Source organism: Paroedura picta, chromosome 6 (genome assembly GCF_049243985.1).
Source record: "Paroedura picta isolate Pp20150507F chromosome 6, Ppicta_v3.0, whole genome shotgun sequence".
NCBI lineage: Eukaryota > Metazoa > Chordata > Lepidosauria > Squamata > Gekkonidae > Paroedura > Paroedura picta.
In genome coordinates, this window is record NC_135374.1 from 58,496,962 (window position 1) to 58,516,212 (window position 19,251).

The following is a 19,251-nucleotide window of genomic DNA, read 5'->3' on the forward strand; positions in this document are numbered from 1 at the left end:
TCAGGAATCTCAGCAAATGCTTGGAAGGCTAATTCCAGAAAAACAGTTACTTAATGATCATCTAAAACAGGTTCAACAAAATAGTTTGCACAGTAAGTATATTTAAAACATTGGGCTCATTTTAACCAGTTTTTTAATTCTCACCCCGTCTGTTCCCTATAGAGCCCCCATCTAATATGGGCTTTGTATATTCAGATCCCATGATCCACAGCATAACTATGTGAGCCCTTCCTCCTTTTTCAGGAGCAAATAAGCTGGTTGGCTGCAACTCATTGTTCATACTTAAAGTGTCTCTGTGTTGAAAACTTTGGCATGGATCCAGTGGTCCCTTATCGTGTATAGAAGGCATATGCAAGGAGGTCTCTTGACAGGTGTCCCTCCTCAATGCCCTATCAAATCCTGTTCCAGAAGGAAGGGGAGTGGCACAAGATCGTAGAGGAGTGAAGAAGCCAGAAAGTGTAATTCTGCAGGCAGAATTTCACTTTGTAATTCTTGGGCTACATCTCCTTAACTGGATTATTTTAACTAGTGTTCGGGGATTGGAATATCCCAGCATAATACAATATCTGTTTTTCAATTACAGGAGATTCACTTCTCACAGTTAAAAGAGCCTTAGAAGTAAAGGAATTAGCACGCCAGCAGCTTCGTGACAAGTTAGATGAAGTAGAGAAAGAAACCAGATCAAAACTTCAAGAGATTGATATTTTCAATAATCAGCTCAAGGTAACTATGTCAACTACTGTTATCCAAGTAATCTAAAATACTGTGAGATAGAGGAAGTAATATCTTTGGCTACTGAATGGACATAGATCATTGACAAATTTTAATTTATTGTTTCTGCAAATCAGAAGTCCTGATGACATAGTCAATCAAATACAATTCTGTAAGCTCAGAAGAAACAGAATAAGAGTCCCAAAGTGGCTTACAAACACCTTTCCCCCCCCCCCACAACCGACCCCCTGTGAGGTAGGTGAGGCTGAGCGAGCTCTAACATGATTGCTCTGTGAGAACAGCCCTAAGAGAACTGTGTCTTGCCCAAGGTCAACAGCTGGCTACAAATGGAAGTGTGGGAAATCAATTTTTGTACCATTAATGTGTCACATTAATAGTTATACTATGCTCCTGTTCTTTCTGATGGTTCCAGTCTTCTATTATCTTAATACATTGATTATTGAATATCCCACTTTGTTGATTCTACTGACTCACTCTGTAATCCACCTTGATTCCATGTTTGAAATGTGGACTCTAAATAGCATAAATAAATGTTCACCCAAGACTGCCTCCTGACTGAGCCCTTTCATTGAGCAGTCCATTCAGCCTGAGCACAGGCCTTCCCTTTTTTCAATAGTGACTCCAGCATTACAGAATAGGGATGGCCCAAAATTTGGTTTTGAGCCAAAATTCGGGCCAAACTTGAGCTGTGTAAGTATTTGGGAACCAGTGTTCAGGGAAGGCTGAATGGTTTGGTGCAGCTGTTTTGAACCTGACATTTAATGCTAACCTCAGAGCAGCCTGGGGTCTGTTGCTCAGTTTTTAGTTTAAATGGCTGAACCCCATTGAACCATTAAGATTTGCTCCCCTTCACCTGCTAGATTTAAATGGCAGTGGGAAACAAAACTTAAATGAGGTCCCTTCTGAGCCCATCCCTGCCCCTTTACTCCAGGCTGTGATAAGCCATGGCCAGGAGAAAGGAAGACACTTCCAGGGCAGTCCCTACCCTCTTTCTCCCAGCTGCAACTGGGAGAGAGGTTCCGTTTGGGTGGGGCCTGTTTTGGTCTGTTTGAGATTCAGTTCATGGGCTGCCCCAAACTGAACCTCCCTTTTTAGATTTGTGCCCATCCCTATTACTGAACATTAGCTCTTTCATAATAGATCATTCTTTTTAAGTGGGTATTCTGCAAATAGTACCATCATTTTATTTTGAGAGAAAGTTCTGTAGCATTGTGTTTCTTTTAATTTTCTGTGACTGGCTTTTTGTGAACTGCTGTGATTGGTATGAAATATGGCATATAAATAGTACAATAAATTGGGAGCAATCAGTGGTAATATTGGAAACTTGGGGGTGGCAGTGGAAATCACTGTTCCAGTTTAAATCTGTCTCCATGTGTCATCTGATGAACCTGTGGTAGTTTGAAGAAGTTTGATACAACTGTCCTTATAGACTAAAGCACAGTGAAATTGAATAGTCTGATGGTTGATGTAAGATTATTTTGTTCCACTAAATATGGTATCTTGCATTTCAGAAAAATTGAGCCATTTAAGATATACTTATTTTATTTATTTATCATATTTTTATCCTGCCCTCCCCTGAGGCTCAGGGCGGTTCACAGAAAATGTAAATAATACATTGAATTTGTTCCACATAAAAAAAAATATAATATAGTGCAACAGTAATAGCAAGAACAATAACATAAAAAATTGTGTAGTATTTGGTAATAGACTACTCCTTTATTGCAGGAGCTGAGGGAAATACATAATAAGCAGCAGCTTCAGAAGCAGAAAAGTCTAGAAGCTGACAAGCTAAAACAAAAGGAGCAAGAGAAAAAGACAGAACTGGAAAAACAAAAAGATAGTCAGAGGTAAGTTAATTTATAGAAACTTTATTTCACAATTGCTATGAACAATAAAACTGACATATACGGAATCAGATGGTTGGGCTTGACTGGTAGTTGCTCTCCAGTGATTTACTGAACATACTTTGTTAATTCCTACAGGGGAATAGCATATCATCAGTATATATCTCTAGATAGTGTCTTTATGAGTAGAAAAGGTCTTGGCAAATTATCTATTTCAACCCACCACTCATGTTACGATTTATGTTCATATTTTTTTCCTCATCTGGAATTTCCTAGTGCCTCCAGAGAGAATGCACTTCAAAATTTGCTTAAATTCTTTTTTTCTGTAAGCACTGGTCCATTTGGAAGTAAATAAACATTCCTAGAACATACATTAGAACAGGGGTAGTCAAACTGCGGCCCTCCAGATGTCTGTGGACTACAATTCCCATGAGCCCCTGCCAGCATTCGCTGGCAGGGGCTCATGGGAATGGTAGTCCATGGACATTTGGAGGGCCGCAGTTTGACTACCCCTGCATTAGAATGTGTGATTTGTTAATTATTTGTTGGGCAAGAGCTAAACTGCTTTTAAATAAACATGTATATTCTGTCGTTGAATATGTTATAGTTCATAGCAGGACTTTGTGTAATTGTGATGAGTGCATATTCAGTCATATCAGGCTAGGAAGGTGGGAATTTGGGAGCACTATCAGAACTATTCATTTTCCATGAGGTATTGCACAGGAAGTTCTTATTTCTCAATATGGTTTTTCACAGCAGTCAAAAAATTGTTTTATGGGATTTCTGCCCTGACCACATTTACCCAAAAAGAGTCTCTAGAACCACCTGATTACATAGAATAATGGAAGGTACCTCATGGGTCATCTAGTCCAACCCCCTGCATTATGCAGGTTATTCACAACCGTATCGCTCATCCACTGTAACCTTAAGCCTTCACAGAATCAGCCTCTCCATCAGATGGGTATCCAACCTTTGTTAAAAAATTTCCAAAGGTGGAGAACCCACCACCTCCCAAGGAAACCTGTTCCACTGAGAAAGCGCTCTAACTGTCAGGGACCTCTTCCAGATGTTTAGACGGAATTTCTTTTGAATTAATTTCATCCCATTGGTTCTGGTCTGTCCCTCCGGGGCAAGAGAGAACAACTGTTCTCCATCCTCTATATGGCACCCTTTTAAATACTTGAAGATGGAAGATGCAAGGCTTGGTCTAGGTAACATTAAGATGTTGGACTCCTTGTATCTTAAAAAACAAGCTGGATTACAGGATTGCTGTATCCACCATTAACATTTGGATGGCAATATTTTTGGTTTTTTAAAAATAAAGTCTCCTGCATGGGCATTTTGAAACTTTTTTTTATTATTTATTTATTTATTTATTTATTTATTTATTTATTTATTTATTTATTTATTTATTTATTTATTTATTTATTTATTTATTTATTTAGATTTATATACCGCCCTCCCCGAAGGCTCAGGGCGGTTTACATTACACTAATCAACAATACATTAAACAGTCTTCGTTAAAAATCATATAGTAATTAATAACAGTGGTCGTAACAATATAACAGAATAATATAACAGTATAACAGTATAATAAAATAGTATAACGATGCAACAGTGCAAAACCACAACAGGTCCAGAGCGCTGTGGTGGAGTTCTGGGAGGAAGGGGGGGGGAGCGGGGACCCTTCATTCGCTGTTGGTTGTGCCTGGTCTCAACCAAATGCCTGGCGGAAGAGCTCCTTTTTGCAGGCCCTGCAGAACTGTTTAAGCTCCGTCAGGGCCCTGATCTCCTCTGGGAGCTCGTTCCACCAGGTGGGGGCCAGGACAGAGAATGCTCTGGCCCTGGTCGAGACCAGGCGGACTTCTTTAGGGCCAGGAACCATTCGTCGGTTGGTGGCGGTATAGCGGAGAGCTCTTTTGGGGACATAGGCAGGGAGGCGGTCCCTCAGGTACACTGGGCCCTGACCGCGAATGGCCTTGAAGGTAATTACCAGAACCTTTAGTCTGATCTGGAATTCAACTGGCAACCACTGCAGTTGGTGGAGAATGGGCCGGATGTGGGACCTCCACGGTGTTGCTGTGAGGATCCTGGCTGCTGCGTTTTGGACCAGCTGTAGTTTCCAGGTCAAGGCTAAGGGCAGGCCTGCGTAGAGCAAGTTACAGAAGTCCAGTCTAGAGGTGACCGTCGCATGGATCACTGTGGCTAGGTGTTCCGGGGCCAGGTAGAGCGCTAGTAGTTTGGCTTGGCGGAGATGGTAAAATGCCAGCCGCGCTACCTTTGTGATCTGGGCTTCCATTGTAAGGGAAGCATCCAGAATCACGCCTAGGTTCCTGGTGGAGTCAGCCGTAGAGAGATGTACTCCATCCAGGGCAGGCAGGCGCGCTTCCTCGCATGGTCCCTTCCTACCCAGCCACAGGACCTCCGTCTTTGAAGGATTGAGCTTCAGACGACTCTGCTTCAGCCATCTCGTCACTGCTTCCAGGCAGCTGGCTAATGCTTCTGGGGAGGAGTCAGGGCGGCCATCCATCAGGAGGAAGAGCTGGGTGCCATCGGCATATTGATGACAACCCAGCCCAAACCTCCGTACCAGTTGTGCGAGAGGGCGCATAAAGATGTTGAATTGGATAGAGAGAGGACTGTTCCTTGTAGGACTCCACAAGTAAATTGACGATGGTCTGATGTTTTGTCTCCTATTGCAACCCTCTGTCCATGATCCCGGAGGAAGGAGATCATCCATTGGAGGGCTGTCTCTTGTATTCCGGCATCGATGAGGCAGCGAGCTAGAAGCTCATGAATGACTGTGTCGAACACTCCTGAGAGGTCTAGTAATATCAGCAGTGCTGACTCGCCTCGGTCCAACTGCCGATGGAGGTCGTCCGTCAGGGCGACTAGCGCTGTCTCTACCCCATGGCCAGGCTGGAAGCCTAACTGGGATGGGTCTAGGACTGAAGCTTCTTCCAGGTGCTCTGTTAGTTGGTTTGCAACAGCCCTTTCTATCATCTTCCCCAGAAACGATAAATGCGAGACAGGTCGATAGTTGTTGGGCTCTCGGGTCTAAGGATGTTTTTTTCAGCAGTGGGCGTACCACAGCCTCTTTCAATCCCTCCGGGAATTCTCCCGTTGTGAGAGATAGATTGATTATCTCCCAGAGGGGCCCTTTATCCTTATGTCAGCTGTTCTTAAGAGCCAGGATGGGCAAGGGTCTAGTGGGCATGTGGTTGGCCTCGCTGTTGCTAGTATCCTATCCACTTCGGTCAGCATGAGTCGTCTGAAGTTACTCAGGGTTTTCTCCAAAGGGTTTTCTCCAAAGACGGCCAAGGGGCCTCTAGTTCACTTTCTGTATCTAAGGTTGGAGGGAGGTCATGGCGGAGTGTTGAGATTTTATCTGCAAAATGACTCGGAAATGCCTCACAGCTGATATCCAATTTGCTACTGTTTTGTTGCCCTTCAGCCAGGGCAGTAAGAGACCGAACTACCTTAAACAATTGAGCCGGGAGTGAGTCTGCAGATGCGATGGTAGCCGAGTAAAAATTGCGTTTCACTGACTTCACTGCCATTTCATAGGCCTTCATCTGCATTCTATAAGATGTTCTCGAGGCTTCGTCACGAGTCTTCCTCCAAACTCGCTCTAGCCGTCTCAGTTCCCATTTCTTGTGGCGAAGCTCCTCGGTGTACCAAGGGGCCCGCTTGAGACGGGGCCGGAGAGGGCGTCGGGGAGCTATCTCATCAATGGCAGTCAGCAGTCTGTCATGCCAGTCGCTGACCAGGCCATTGAGAGAAGTGCCAGGAGGCATTGGATCCCGCAGAGCGTTCAGGAATCCAATCGGATCCATAAGTCTCCGCGGGCGAGCTAAAATTTGCTCGGCGCCCAACTGAGGTGGGAGTGGTAGCCATAGTCGAGCCTTCAGGGCATAGTGGTCTGACCATGGTACGGCAGTTGCTATGACCAGATCCACATTCAGACCTACGCCGAAAATAAGATCCAGGGTGTGACCTGCTTGGTGGGTGGGGCCAACAACAAACTGCGAGAGCCCTAGTGTCGCCATGGTTGACACTAGGTCCTGCCCAGTTCTAGAGGACGGCGGCTCAGCATGGACGTTAAAGACTGGGAAACTGTAGCGTCCAGGCCGCCACTGCCTCTAGCAGGGCATCTGGTGGTGCATTGGGCGCACGGTACAGTAACCAGATGGCCACGATCTCGGTTGATCCCCATCCGAGGCCGACACATTCAATGCCTGGTATTGACGGCGCAGGAAGGGCCCTGAAGGAGAAAGCCTCTCGGGTCAGGATTGCCACCCTTCCTCTCCGCCCCGCTGTCTGAGACTGGTGGAGGACAGAGAACCCGGCAGGGGCTAGGTCTTTGAGGGTGACTGTTTCGCCTTCCCTGGTCCAGGTTTCTGTCATGCACACCAGGTCCACTCTTTGCTCTGCAAAATAGTTTTGCAGGGTAGAGGTTTTGTTGTTTATTGACCTGGCGTTGCACAGCACCAGTGTCAGAGGCGGGTTATTTACCTTTGCCTCCACCCTAGTGTTGCGAGGGATGGGGCGGAGTCTGGAGGGGGCCCGTGTATGGTTGATTTCCGGGCCCCTTGGTCTCCACCATCCGCTGTCTCCGCCTCTGCCCCTTATTGGGATCCCTGACCCTTTCAGGGCCCTCGCTTTCTCTCCTTCCTCCATTCTTTCAAATATGATGGGCTCCATGGACACTGTTGGTTTTAGCTCTTAGTTTTGCGATTTAGCTAGGGTTGTTGCCGGCCCTGGTTCTGTGCTTATTGCTGGTTTCTAATGTGTGTGTGGGGTTTTGTGTATCTGTGGAAGGTTGGTCCCGATCGCTATTTATAGCATCTCAGGACTTCCCAGTTCCAATTGTGAACAGTTATGAGCTATGTGTAGGATGTGTATTGTTGTGTGTATCTGGAGGGGTAGCCTGATCGCCTGTTGCGGCACCTCAGGGTTGCCCAGTCCAGGGTGTGTGGTGGGTGTGCTGTATGTGTGGCCTCTGTGTTTTTTCATGTTGTGGTTTGGGACTAGATGTTTGCGGGTTGGGTGGAATTGGGTTGGACAGTTAGCGTTGTTTGGCAAGTGGAGGGTGAGTTGTTAGGTATAGTCTGAATTAATTAGTTGTTAGAATTGGTTGATTGGGGTGGGTTTTGGTAGTTCAGTTGGTAGTTGGGTAGTTCAATTGGTTGGTGGAGTTGATTGATTTGGAGTGGGTTTGGGTAGTTCAGGCGATAGTTGGGTATTTCAATTAGTTGATAGAGTTGATTGTTTGGTAGTATTGATTGTTTTGGTATGGGTTTGGGTAGTTCAATTGTTAGGATTTAGTTAATTAATTGGTGGAATTAATTGTTTTGGGTGGGTTTGGGGTAGTTAAATTGATGGTGGGGGTTGTGGTAGATCAGTTGATGATAATTGTTTTGGATGGGTAGATGGGTAAGGTGTTAATTTAATTTGTAGTCAGTCGTTGGTCAGATGGGTTGTCGTTGGGTTGAGGATTGGGGGTTAATCCTTCTCCCTTTTTTATAATTCTTGTGCATAGATTGTTGTCTCTTTCCCTCTTCCCTCCCTTTTTAAATTTTTCTCCTTTTTCTATTCCCCCTACCCCTCCCACTCTTTCCCTCCCCCCTCTTTTTTCCCCTCCCCTTTCTCTGTGCACACCACAATGTTCCACTTGATTCTTCTCTTAGTTTGTTTGAAGTTTTCCTCTTATTCTCTCTCTTCCCCTCACTCTCTCTCCCCCTCCCCTCCATTTTCTGTGTGTACAGTTTTTCCCCGCTTGATTTCTTCCCGCCTAAATTCTTCCCGCTTAATTTCTAGTGGTTTGTTTGGCATTCTTTTTTCTTTCTGGGTATGCCTTCCTCCCTCCCCTTTGAAATAGGTATCAATCTTACTCAGCTCGATTAGTCCGTTTGATTTCCCTTCCCCCTTCTGAGAATAAATGTCCGTTTTTGCCTTCTTCCCTCCCCCCTACAGATAGGATATTCATGGCAAGTCCGCCCCCCCTAGGACTTGGTACTTCTCTTTCTTTATTGTTATGTAATTGAGTGTTCCTTTTTCTTTCCTTCTTCTTTCTTTTCCGTTTGCTTCTTTTACAGCTCGGCTGTAGTGCAGGGTCGGCGGTGGGCAGGCAGCAGCAGCAGAGGGTCAGGCTCTGTTTGATGGCGGTTGGGGCACGGGTGGTGGACGCGGTGCAGCTATGGCGAGGCAGTTTCAGTAGAAGTCCAGGCTCCGTTCCTGCGGGGTCCTGGCTCTGATCGGGCGGCAGCTGTGGGCGTGAGTGGAAGGCGTGGCGTGGTAATGGTATCCTGACGACCTTCAGCAATGGGACAGCCGCAGCAGAGGGTCCGGCCCCGCTCACGTGGTGGCCGCGGTGCTGGCAGTGGGCGTGGCACAGTAGCAGCAGTCAGCTGTGGCTGAAGTCTGGCTCCGCTTGGGCGGCTGGAGAAGGGTCCCTCTGCAGCGGGCTGCTTCCCGCACCGACGCCGACAGGCCGTTCCGGTGGATCTGCTGGTCGGTTCTCCCTGGCTGTTCCCAGTGAGCTCCAGGTTCCTCCCTCCATGGGGCAGTTCAGGCTCAGTAGATGGTCAGTGGGCAGTGGGCAGCCCCAGCACAGTCCTCGATGGCAATCCTGGAGGGCTTTGTTGTTAGACAGCCGTTGTTGTTTTCGTTTGTTTTATTTGGGTTGGTTTTCTTACTGTTTCTGTTTTTTCCTTCCTTGATTCTTCTTATTTGTTCTTGTTTCTATTTGTAGTGGTTTTGTTATTTTGTTCTTTTGCGTTTCTTCAGGTATCTGTAGTTAAATTGGTGGGCTTCTTTTTGTTTTTGTTTCTTTTTTAGAGTGATCAATTTTGGGTGCTTTTTGGCGGCTATTTTTGGGCTGGGCCTGTTTAGTTTCAGGAGCAGTCTGATTTCATGACTAATCCAGCCGCCATCTTGAATCAAAATCTTTTTTGAAGGAACTTGAAGGAACATATTGCTGTGGAGAACTGTGTTAACTTTGTTTTAGCTAGTAGAAGTATTAACGTTCTTGCCTTGTCCTCCTGTTCATTCAACAGAAGAACTTCACAAATAGGCTTGTCAGTTTCTATCAGTAGTGAATGTGATCTCAGTAGGTGCTGCTAATGATACTAATAGTCACAGAGAGTATGATCAGTTTCTTCCTGTTTTATTTTTCTATGTTGTTATTAGAAGAATCCAAGAACGAGAAAGACAGTGGCTTGATAGAATACAGCAGGAAGAAGAACACCAGAGGCCAAGAAAAATTCAAGAAGAAGAAAAGCAAAAATGGGAAGAATTAAGTAAGAAGAAAGAACATGAAGAAAAAAACAAACAGGAAGTACAAGAAAAATTGAATAAGCTTTTTCACCAGCATAAAGATCCAGCGAAATTGGCTATTCAGGCTCCTTGGTCAAGTGCAGGTACAAAATGTTGTTGTTGTTAGGTGTGAAGTCGTGTCCGACCCATTGCGACCCCATGGACAATGATCCTCCAGGCCTTCCTATACCATTCCCCGGAGTCCATTTAAGTTCGCACCGACTGCTTCAGTGACTCCATCCAGCCACTTCATTCTCTGTCATGCCCTAATTATTTTGCCCTCAATCACTCCCAGCATTAGGCTCTTCTCCAGGGAGTCCTTCCTTCTCATGAGATGGCCAAAGCAATGGGGGACAATTAATGTGTGTGTAAACTTGTTAAGTTTACATATGAAATTGTATTAATTGCTTTTGTTTTTCTCCTCTGAAAAGGAGGAGATAAAAAACATGTATTATGAAAGTACTAGTATTAAAGCCCATTGTAGCTGATACAGTGGCATGGATGGAGGGGGGGGAAACAGCAAAGAGAGAGAGGTAGAAAGAAAGTAGTTAAGAGAGAGAGAAGAGAAAGAAGATAGAAAAATATAAAGAGAGAGATAAGAAAAGAGAGGGAAAAGAGTGATAGGAAGAAATATAGGTAGAAGGAAAGAAAATAAGAAAGAGAAATAAGAACAGAGAGACAAATATAGAGATTAAGAGAGGGGGAAAAGACAGAGGAGTACAGAGAAAGATAATAAAGGACATAGAAATTAAGTGAGGGAGAGAAGTAAACGAAGAGAGGGGAACAAAGAGAGAAAGACTTCGCTGTATGCTTCCTAATTGGCCCTGAGCATTTTTATTTTTATAGCCAATGGTTACAGATGAGAACTGAGCAGACGTTTTGATGCAACTCAATAGGACTTAATTTTCATATATAATTTTCAAACATAATATATTAAATTATTAATATAATTTAAATACCTTTTATTTTTGTGAATATAGAAAAGGCACCACTAACAATTTCTGCTCAGGAGGATGTAAAAATAGTATATTATCGAGCACTATATCCTTTTGAATCCCGAAGCCACGATGAAATCACTATCCAGCCAGGAGACATCATCATGGTAAGAAAAGAATATAATGTTATGAAATCAGACTTTTTACTCTACTTCTGATAAGATGCCCTGTAGTGATGAGTGGGATGAGAGCCAATACACTGAAGTTTAATCCAGACAAGACTAAGGTGTGATTGGTTGACAGTAGTGATGACTATGGAATATGGTGTGGGGATGGGGCTCTGGTCACATCCAGAGTTAGTTATAGTAATGCTTTCTATATATGGGTTTGCCTTTGAAAACTGCTCAGAATGCTTATTTAAAACAATTTGATGCCATCTTTCCAGCTGTTTTACGGTAAAAGGTAAAGGTATCCCCTGTGCAAGCACTGGGTCATGTCTGACTCTTGGGGTGATGCCCTCTAGCGTTTTCTTGGCAGACTCAATACGAGGTGGTTTACCAGTGCCTTCCCCAGTCATTACCGTTTACCCCCTAGCAATTTTACCGACCGCGGAAGGATGGAAGGCTGAGTCAACCTTGAGCCGGCTGCTGGGATCAAACTCCCAGCTTCATGGTCAGAGCTTCAGATAGCATGTCAGCTGCTTTACCACCCTGCTCCACAAGAGGCTCTATATTTTATGGTACTAGACATCAAAGACATCAAAACAAGCTATTGAAAGACAGAATGCAAACCACATTTAAAGAAAACACAGAAATGAGGGTTCAGTGAGGCGAAGTCAAATTAACCTATGATCTCATCCACTTCTGGAAAGCAAAGACAAAAGGGAAACAGACAAATCCAAGGAGGAATTCCATAATTTTGGTATCATGGCCGAGAAAGCCCTTTCTCAGTTTGCTATCCATCTGTTTTCAGACAGCAAAGACACCCAAAAATGGTCCCTTGAAGATAACTGCAGTGGTCAGATAATAGGGGGACCTTATGTTGGCCCTAAGGTCCATACCAGCGCCTTGAATTTGGACCCAAAAGCTAATTGGAAAAGACTGTAAGTGGACAAAAGGTGGTGAAAGGCACTTCTGAGCATTACATCAGGAGGCCAGACCCCCCCCCCCCCACTACAAACCTTTTTCCTTTAAGGGGAAAGCACCCATGGGTCAATCTTTGTTGTCTCCGATAGCACATTGATTAATTTACAGTGTTCTGTAGCAAGGCAAACACAAACATAGCTTGCCAGTGTTATGAGGAGTGCTAAGCCTTATCAAGCACAGTTGAGACCTCAGCAGAATGAGGACTTAACAACTGGCATCTTCCATTTCAGCTCCATAAATATTAAGGTCAGCATCAGAGACTTGCTGGGTGTGTCATTATTTTAACATACTATTTTAACATTCTATTTTTCCCATTAATCTCAAGCCTTGGTTATGACTGGTATATAAATGTTTCACTAATGAATAGTATGTTATGAAATCATAATGCCCCATAGTACTCCAGGGAGCTTTAACGTCAGACTAAAATCATGCAATGTCTGAGAATGGTAGATTCAGTGGATAACTAGCAAATCAAAATCTGGTTGTAGAGACAAAGACCTTGAGCTGGGTTCATAGAAAGAGAAATCAAGTATCATACATGCTAAACCCTATTCATAAGATACCAACTTACTCTTGATTACTGTTTACTTATTCTTAGTTGCCTTTAAGATGTTGTTCTAGTACTCTAACATTGACAAGTTAATTTTCATTTTCTTATTTACAGGAATACAGTATTTGCTGGCGTATAAGACTACTTTCCCCCTTGAAAAACATGCCTCCAAGTGGGGGGGGGGGGGGTCGTCCTATACGCCGGATGCACTTCAGTTGGGATAGACATAACTGCCCATAGTGGCCCATAGTACTGTAACAAGCTCTGTATTTTGAGTGGAAATGTTGGGGGGTCGTCTTATACGCCGGCAAATACGGTAACTCTTAACACAGAGGGTTCCATTTCTGAGCCAGTTTGAAGGGGAATGGGTAATTGATAGAAGCAACCACTTAACAGAAAGCTTGCTCAGATTAATTGTGTCCCCAACCGTTTTTAGCCCATCCTAGGAGACAAATTCAATGTGACAAGTTTCAGTGATGAACTGGGCTCCAGTCAGGGTCACATGGGGACTGCACATGCAGGCCTGCCTCAGACAAAACTTTCCAGCTTCTTGTGACTGAAAAGGTGCTCCTCCCACTCAATATGCTAGGTGATATTTTTACCACAGAATTGATGAATTATGACTTTCAGGCCAGCAGGTGAAGCTTCTGACAGATTAAAATATTCTGCTACAGGTTACTCAGTGTTGCTCTTTCTGATGTTAAAAGTGACACATTTCATGATGAACTGGACTGTTGCTCATGAAAGTTTATGTTTAAATAAATATCTTAGGGCTTCTTATGTTTGCCCTGCAACAGACTGATTTAAGTATTCCACTTGGTAATGTAAGAAGAAAAAGGTGTAAAAATGTGGGCTAGGGAAAGGAAACTACATTATTAATTATGAGGGCCTTCTGTCCCCCAGGGAGTAGCATTTTGGGCTAGGTTTGGAAGGGGGAGGTGAGAAGCTCCCATTCTGCTGATGGAAGTAATTCCTGTTACTGTAGATTCAGATCTGCTCATCTAAGCTGCTCTTCGTCACTAAGCATAAAATGATTCCTTTGCAAGTTGTAGGGCTTTTGAAGGTACACTTGCAAGTTTTAGTTGAGGATATGGAAAATATAGTAAAGTGTAAATGTTAATTTTAATTGCAGATTTAAATCTTCCGCATAAAAGAGTTTAGTGCTGTGGATTATGGCTAAGGAAAATTAAATTAACTAGTTATTTAAGTAAGCCTTCTCAGAATTATTGAGGTGGCTCTTCTCCTTATCCTACCACTCTGTTGAGCTATGTTTTGACACCTTCCTCCAATCTAAGGGGCTCTTTGGTTGGATGAAGATCTACCCCATTCCTATTGAAGTTTGCAACCTATAATGATTTTCTTGGATATGATTGTTTTTGAAGCAATAGGAACATTTCCAAATTTCTGTTTTAATTCCTGTCAGGACTTGGCTTTGCCATATTTCCTAAATGTTTACTTCAATCTTGCAACAATATCTCTGTTACAGTATCTCTTATTGGCTAAATGACATGGTTTGGGAGAATATAATTATGCTTAGCATTATATCTTCATATTCTATATTACTAAACTGCAATCTGTACATACAGGTAGATGAAAGCCAAACTGGAGAACCTGGATGGCTTGGGGGTGAACTGAAAGGGAAAACTGGATGGTTTCCTGCAAACTATGCGGAAAGAATTTCTGAAAGTGAAACTCCAAATTCCGTAAAGCCAGTTATTGACACTACAGCTGCTCCTAAAGTTTCTGTGCGTGAAACCCCCACAACACCCCTGGCACCACCTCTCCCTGCAGAATCAAGTACTGCTGCTAACAACTGGGCAGACTTCAGTTCAACGTATGATTTCATTGGGGTTCAATATTCTTTTTATAAGTCTAGAAGGGAAATATCCATAGAGGGATAATTACCCTTGCCAATTACCCTTGTGTATTCTGTAGCGATACAAAGCATATTCTCAAAAAAATATTTTTCCCTTATCTCTCAGATGGCAAAAATATGTTAGCCTAAAGCTGAAAAATCTGCAATGTGCTCTCAGATATTGGGTATATTTATAAAAAGCATTTAGACTTTAAATTCCATAAATATGACAAAAAGTACATTAACTCATTAATTAATATTTATGTTAGTAAAATAAGTTTGTTTGATTACTAAGTATTGCATATATTTATTCATACAGATTATATACCACCCATTTCTATTTTTTTCTATAGCTTCACAATTTCCAGAAATTTTACAGCTCTAGCTTTGTCTATACAGAGTACTGAAAGTCCACTGATTGACCGTTGTTGTAATTTAGGTATAAGGTATACAAAGGCTACAAATAGAGTATTTTTCATAGGGCTTCTGACATAAAGCATTAGCTTAATTGAGTTGTCAAGGAGAGTTTAGTCAAGTGGATTTATTTTTAAAAGCTTAGACACCTGCAGAAGGATGTGCTCAGAGCCTGATCACCAGGAAGCATTTTGTGCTTGTGCATCACTAGATCCCCATACTATAAATATCCAAAGATTCCAAGGAAATGTAGAGAAAAAAGGCCTGTGAAAGAAGTGCAGTAAGAATTCTGGATTGCCATCAGGCACTCAAAGCCAGCATCAGTGACTTTCAGGAAGATTACAGGCAAAGATGAAAGATTAGAAATGGATTCAGAAAGTATCTTGCTTCTAGATGCTTCTTTTGTATTAACTCGTTTAAAATAGTTGTATCCTACACTCTCTATAATGATGCACTTAAGTATAACAGAGTGAAATAATAAAATAATGTACAAAAACTAAGCAAAAAACAAGCAGATTAAAAAATAAGCAGGTAACTATTAAAAACAACACTAAGAGAAAAAAGATCTAAACCTATCCTTTAAAATTGCAGATCTAACAGCAGAACATCTCCAGTCATCAGAATAAAAGAGATGGGATATGTTTGATACTGCTTGTGAAAGGGAATCACCTGAATAGGATAGAGAAATTAAAATGTTTTGGCCTGGTATGCTGATACAACAGTTATCTGATTACTGTGGTGTTTCAGAGAAAAGGGAAATGTTGAATGGCTTTCAGTTAAATAGCATTTGGGGCATGATCCAGTCTTTTGAAGGGTATATTCCAGTCACACATTGTACTGGAATAAAAGCAGAATAGCATTTCCCTTGACTATAGTGAATATAGTTATACCTATACCTTTTGTTTTCAGATGGCCAGCAAGTAGTAGTGATAAGCAAGAGACAGATAACTGGGATGCCTGGGCAACTCAGCCTTCCCTTACTGTGCCAAGTGCAGGACAGCTGAGGCAGAGATCTGCTTTCACACCTGCCACTGTTACTGGATCTTCTCCTTCTCCAGTTTTGGGTCAGGTGAGTTGCTCTTTTTTGTGGGAATGCTGTTTTGTTGGGAGTGTTATATAATGCCAGGTTGATTAATAACAAGTCCTCCACCCTGTGCGATTACTTCGCAGGTCAGGGGTTAGACCTGGAGTGTGTGAACGAAACCTGGGCAAGAGAGAATGAAACAGTTGCCCTTAAAGATGTTGCCTTGCCCGGGTTTGTAGTCCTTCACAAGTCACATGGAAGGTGGGGAGTGGTGGCAATTCTGTTCTGGGAAGCTTACCCCTACAGGGTTCTCCTGGCACCGTCGATCATTGGAGTGAAATATTTCAGAATAGGGTGGAGTATGGTGGCTAACTTGGCTATCTAGGTGGTTTACCGTCCACCCAACGCGCCCTCAGATAGACTGCTGAGCCTCCTGGAGGCAGTGGTGGCCTGGGCTTTGCAGTTCCTCAGAATCTTGGTTCTGGGAGACTTCAATGTCCATGCCAATTCACCTTAATCTGGGTCTGGCCCGGACTTGGTGTCGACCATGGCTATGCTAGGGCTCTCCCAATTTGTTACCAGACCCACTCATCAAGCCCACCATACCCTTGATCTGGTCATCAGTGCTGGGATAGATGTGGATCTGGTAGCAGCTAACCCCGTCCCATTGTCAGATCACTACGCCCTGAAGGCCCGGCTGAGGATGCCGCCCCCTTCCTGTGTGGGCGGCAGGCAATTGTTAGCCTGCCTGCAGAGACTTATGGATCCAATTCAATTCCTGAATGCTTTGTGAGATCCGTTGATGAGAGCTCCTCAGTGCCCTTGGCACCCTCGTCTCAAGCTGGCTCCCTGGTATACTGAGGGAGAAAAAGAGGGAAGTGAGATGACTAGAGCGAGTGTGGATGAAGACTCGTGATGAGATGGCAAGAACATCTTATTGCACACTTATGAAGGCATATGATGGTGGTTAAGATGGCAAAATGAGTTTTATGTTGCCTCTATTGTGTCTGCAAGCTTTCGCCCAACCCAGTTATTTTGGTTAGCTCTATCTTTGACAATCCTTGAGGACTGGCATCAAAATTTTAGTCAATTGGCAGTTGTCTGTGAAGCATTAGTAAGCTTTTTTGCAGATAAAGTTTTGTCACTTTGCCAGGAACTTCCTGCCACAGAAAAAGAACTGGAGGCCCCTTGGCCATCTTGTGGGAATACATTTGATGGCTTCAGGCGGCTCTCAGAAACCGAAGTGGACAAGTTGCTGATGTCGGTGAGGGTGACCACCTGCTCTCTTGACCCGTGTCTGTCTTGGTCTCTCAAAATGAGGGACCACTGGACAGGAGACACTGTGGGAAGCATCATCAGTCTCTCCCTTTCTAGTGGGGAATTCCCAGAAGTGCTAAAGGAGGTGGTGGTTTGTCCCTTACTGAAAAAAAAAACATTGTTGGACCCGCAGGGCTAGCTATCACCCAGTGTTGCATCTTGCATTCTTGGGCAAGATGGTTGAAAAGACTGTGATGGACCAGCTTCTGGCATACTAGGATGAAACTTCAGGGTTCGACCCATACCAGTTGGGCTTCCATCCTGACCACAGGGTAGAGAAAGTGTTAGTCGCATTGATAGATTTTCTGATACAAGTTGGACGGATGCAGATTGGCCATACTCATATTACTCCATCTGTCAGCCATGTTTGACATGTTTGATCATGAGTTGTTGGTATACCACCCCACCGGGACACGTGGGACAGCCCTCCAATGGCTGTGCTCCTTTCTCCGGAACTGGACACAGAGGGTAGTGGGAGAGGAGTTATCGCAGCTCTATCGACTCCCTAGTGGGGTTCCACAGGGAGCAGTACTATCTCCCATATTATTCAACATTTTATGCGCCCTCTAGCCCAACAGGTTCAGAGTTTATGGACTGTCACCAATATGCGGATGACATCCAGCTTTACCTCCTCCTGTACGACCACCCTAACTCCCCCCCAGATGAATTCCCCAGATGTTTGGAAGCGGTCACTGGATTGTTGGAGCAGTCGCCTGAAACTCAGCCTCTCCAAGACAGAGGTCCTGTGGCTGGGTAGAAAGGCAGCTGGACAGGAAGCGCAACTATGCACTCTGGCTGGGGTGCAGCTCAACATCGCTCCCTTGGCCAGAAACCTGGGTGTGATCCTGGATGCCCCCCTTTCAATGGAGGTCCAGGTCACAGGTGTAGCACGCATGGCGTTTTACTACGTTCCCCCAGGAGAGGCTACCAGGACCCTACCTGCCCTTGGAGTACTTAGCTACAGTGACCCATGCAATGGTCACCTCCAGATTAAACTTCAGTAACACTCTCTACATGGGCCTGTCCTTGTATTTGACCCGGAAATTACAACTGGTGCAAAATGCAGCTGCTAGGGTCCTCACAGACCCCTACCTACCTGACGGACCGCTTGTCTCCTTATGCCCCTCACAAGGTTCTTCATTCTGTGGGTGCTAATCTGCTTGTGGTCCTTTGCCCCAGAGAAGCACGCCTGGCCTTGACCCGGGCCAGAGCCTTTTTGGTCCTGGCCCCAACCTGGTGGATTGAACTCCGGAAGAACTGAGGGCTCTGGCAGAGCTGTCTTAAGACCTGCAGGGCCTGTAAAACGGAGCTCTTCCATCAAGTCTTTGGTTTAATCCTGGGTTAGGAACAACTGGAATGCAGTACCATCATGCAAATCCCCCATCCCATAACGATTGGCTGATAATAGGGGTGGTAGGGGGATTATGCCGACTCCTTGCGGTTTATGTTTTTAAGGGGGTTGATTTTATTGGAGGGGTTTTATCTGTTTTATGTAATCCACTATGAGTCTACAGAAATTGAATAAATAAATAAATATGCTTTACATACACTGTAATCGGGGATCGTCAACCGCTGTAAATCGGGGGTCATCAACTGCCGGGCTGCGGACCGCGGCCCGCCAGCCTCAGCAGCGGGCCGCTGGCAGTCGCGCCTCACACTCCCTGCCACCCCTCCCCCTGCAGCGAGAAGCTCGCCAGGCCGAAGCGGCTGATTTGCTCCCGGCCCGGTGAGCTTCTTGCTGGCATAGTGCTCGGGAAAGGGAGGAGAGAGGGGAGGGGAGGGGAGGGAAGGGGGCTGGCTGGCTGGCTGACTGGCAAGCAGGGAGAGTGCGCGGTGGCGGCGGCTCCTGGAGCGCAGGCAAGGCAGAGCGCAGAGAGCAAGAACGCCGCGGGCGAGAGGGGAGCGCAATGCCTAGCCGAGCTCCTCGCTCACTCGCGCCCCCTCCCTGCTTGCCAGCCCCCTCCCCACTCTCCTCCCTCTCCTGCTGCCGTCTCTGGTGCTTCCCAGCCGGCTTATATGGAGCTCTGCTCCGGATAGCACTATTATCGTCCTTTGTCTCTGCCGGTTGGTGGCAGAGGGCTGCCTGGCTCCTCCCCACCCCCCATGCCTGTCTGCTCT

The 19,251-nt window shown here is 44.8% G+C and overlaps 1 protein-coding gene across 5 annotated transcripts in view; it reads left to right on the forward strand.

Annotated features, from left to right (window-relative positions):
- Positions 1-19,251, forward strand: part of ITSN1 (intersectin 1) — a 120,908-nt gene that overhangs the window by 51,652 nt on the left and 50,005 nt on the right. For all 5 annotated transcript variants that reach the window (XM_077342609.1, XM_077342608.1, XM_077342612.1 and 2 more), the window contains 7 exons: positions 5-92; positions 584-723; positions 2,458-2,579; positions 9,768-9,997; positions 10,874-10,995; positions 14,110-14,357; positions 15,702-15,861. In XM_077342609.1, the coding sequence (XP_077198724.1) occupies positions 5-92; positions 584-723; positions 2,458-2,579; positions 9,768-9,997; positions 10,874-10,995; positions 14,110-14,357; positions 15,702-15,861 (1,110 nt within the window). The remainder of the gene's footprint in view (positions 1-4; positions 93-583; positions 724-2,457; positions 2,580-9,767; positions 9,998-10,873; positions 10,996-14,109; positions 14,358-15,701; positions 15,862-19,251) is intronic.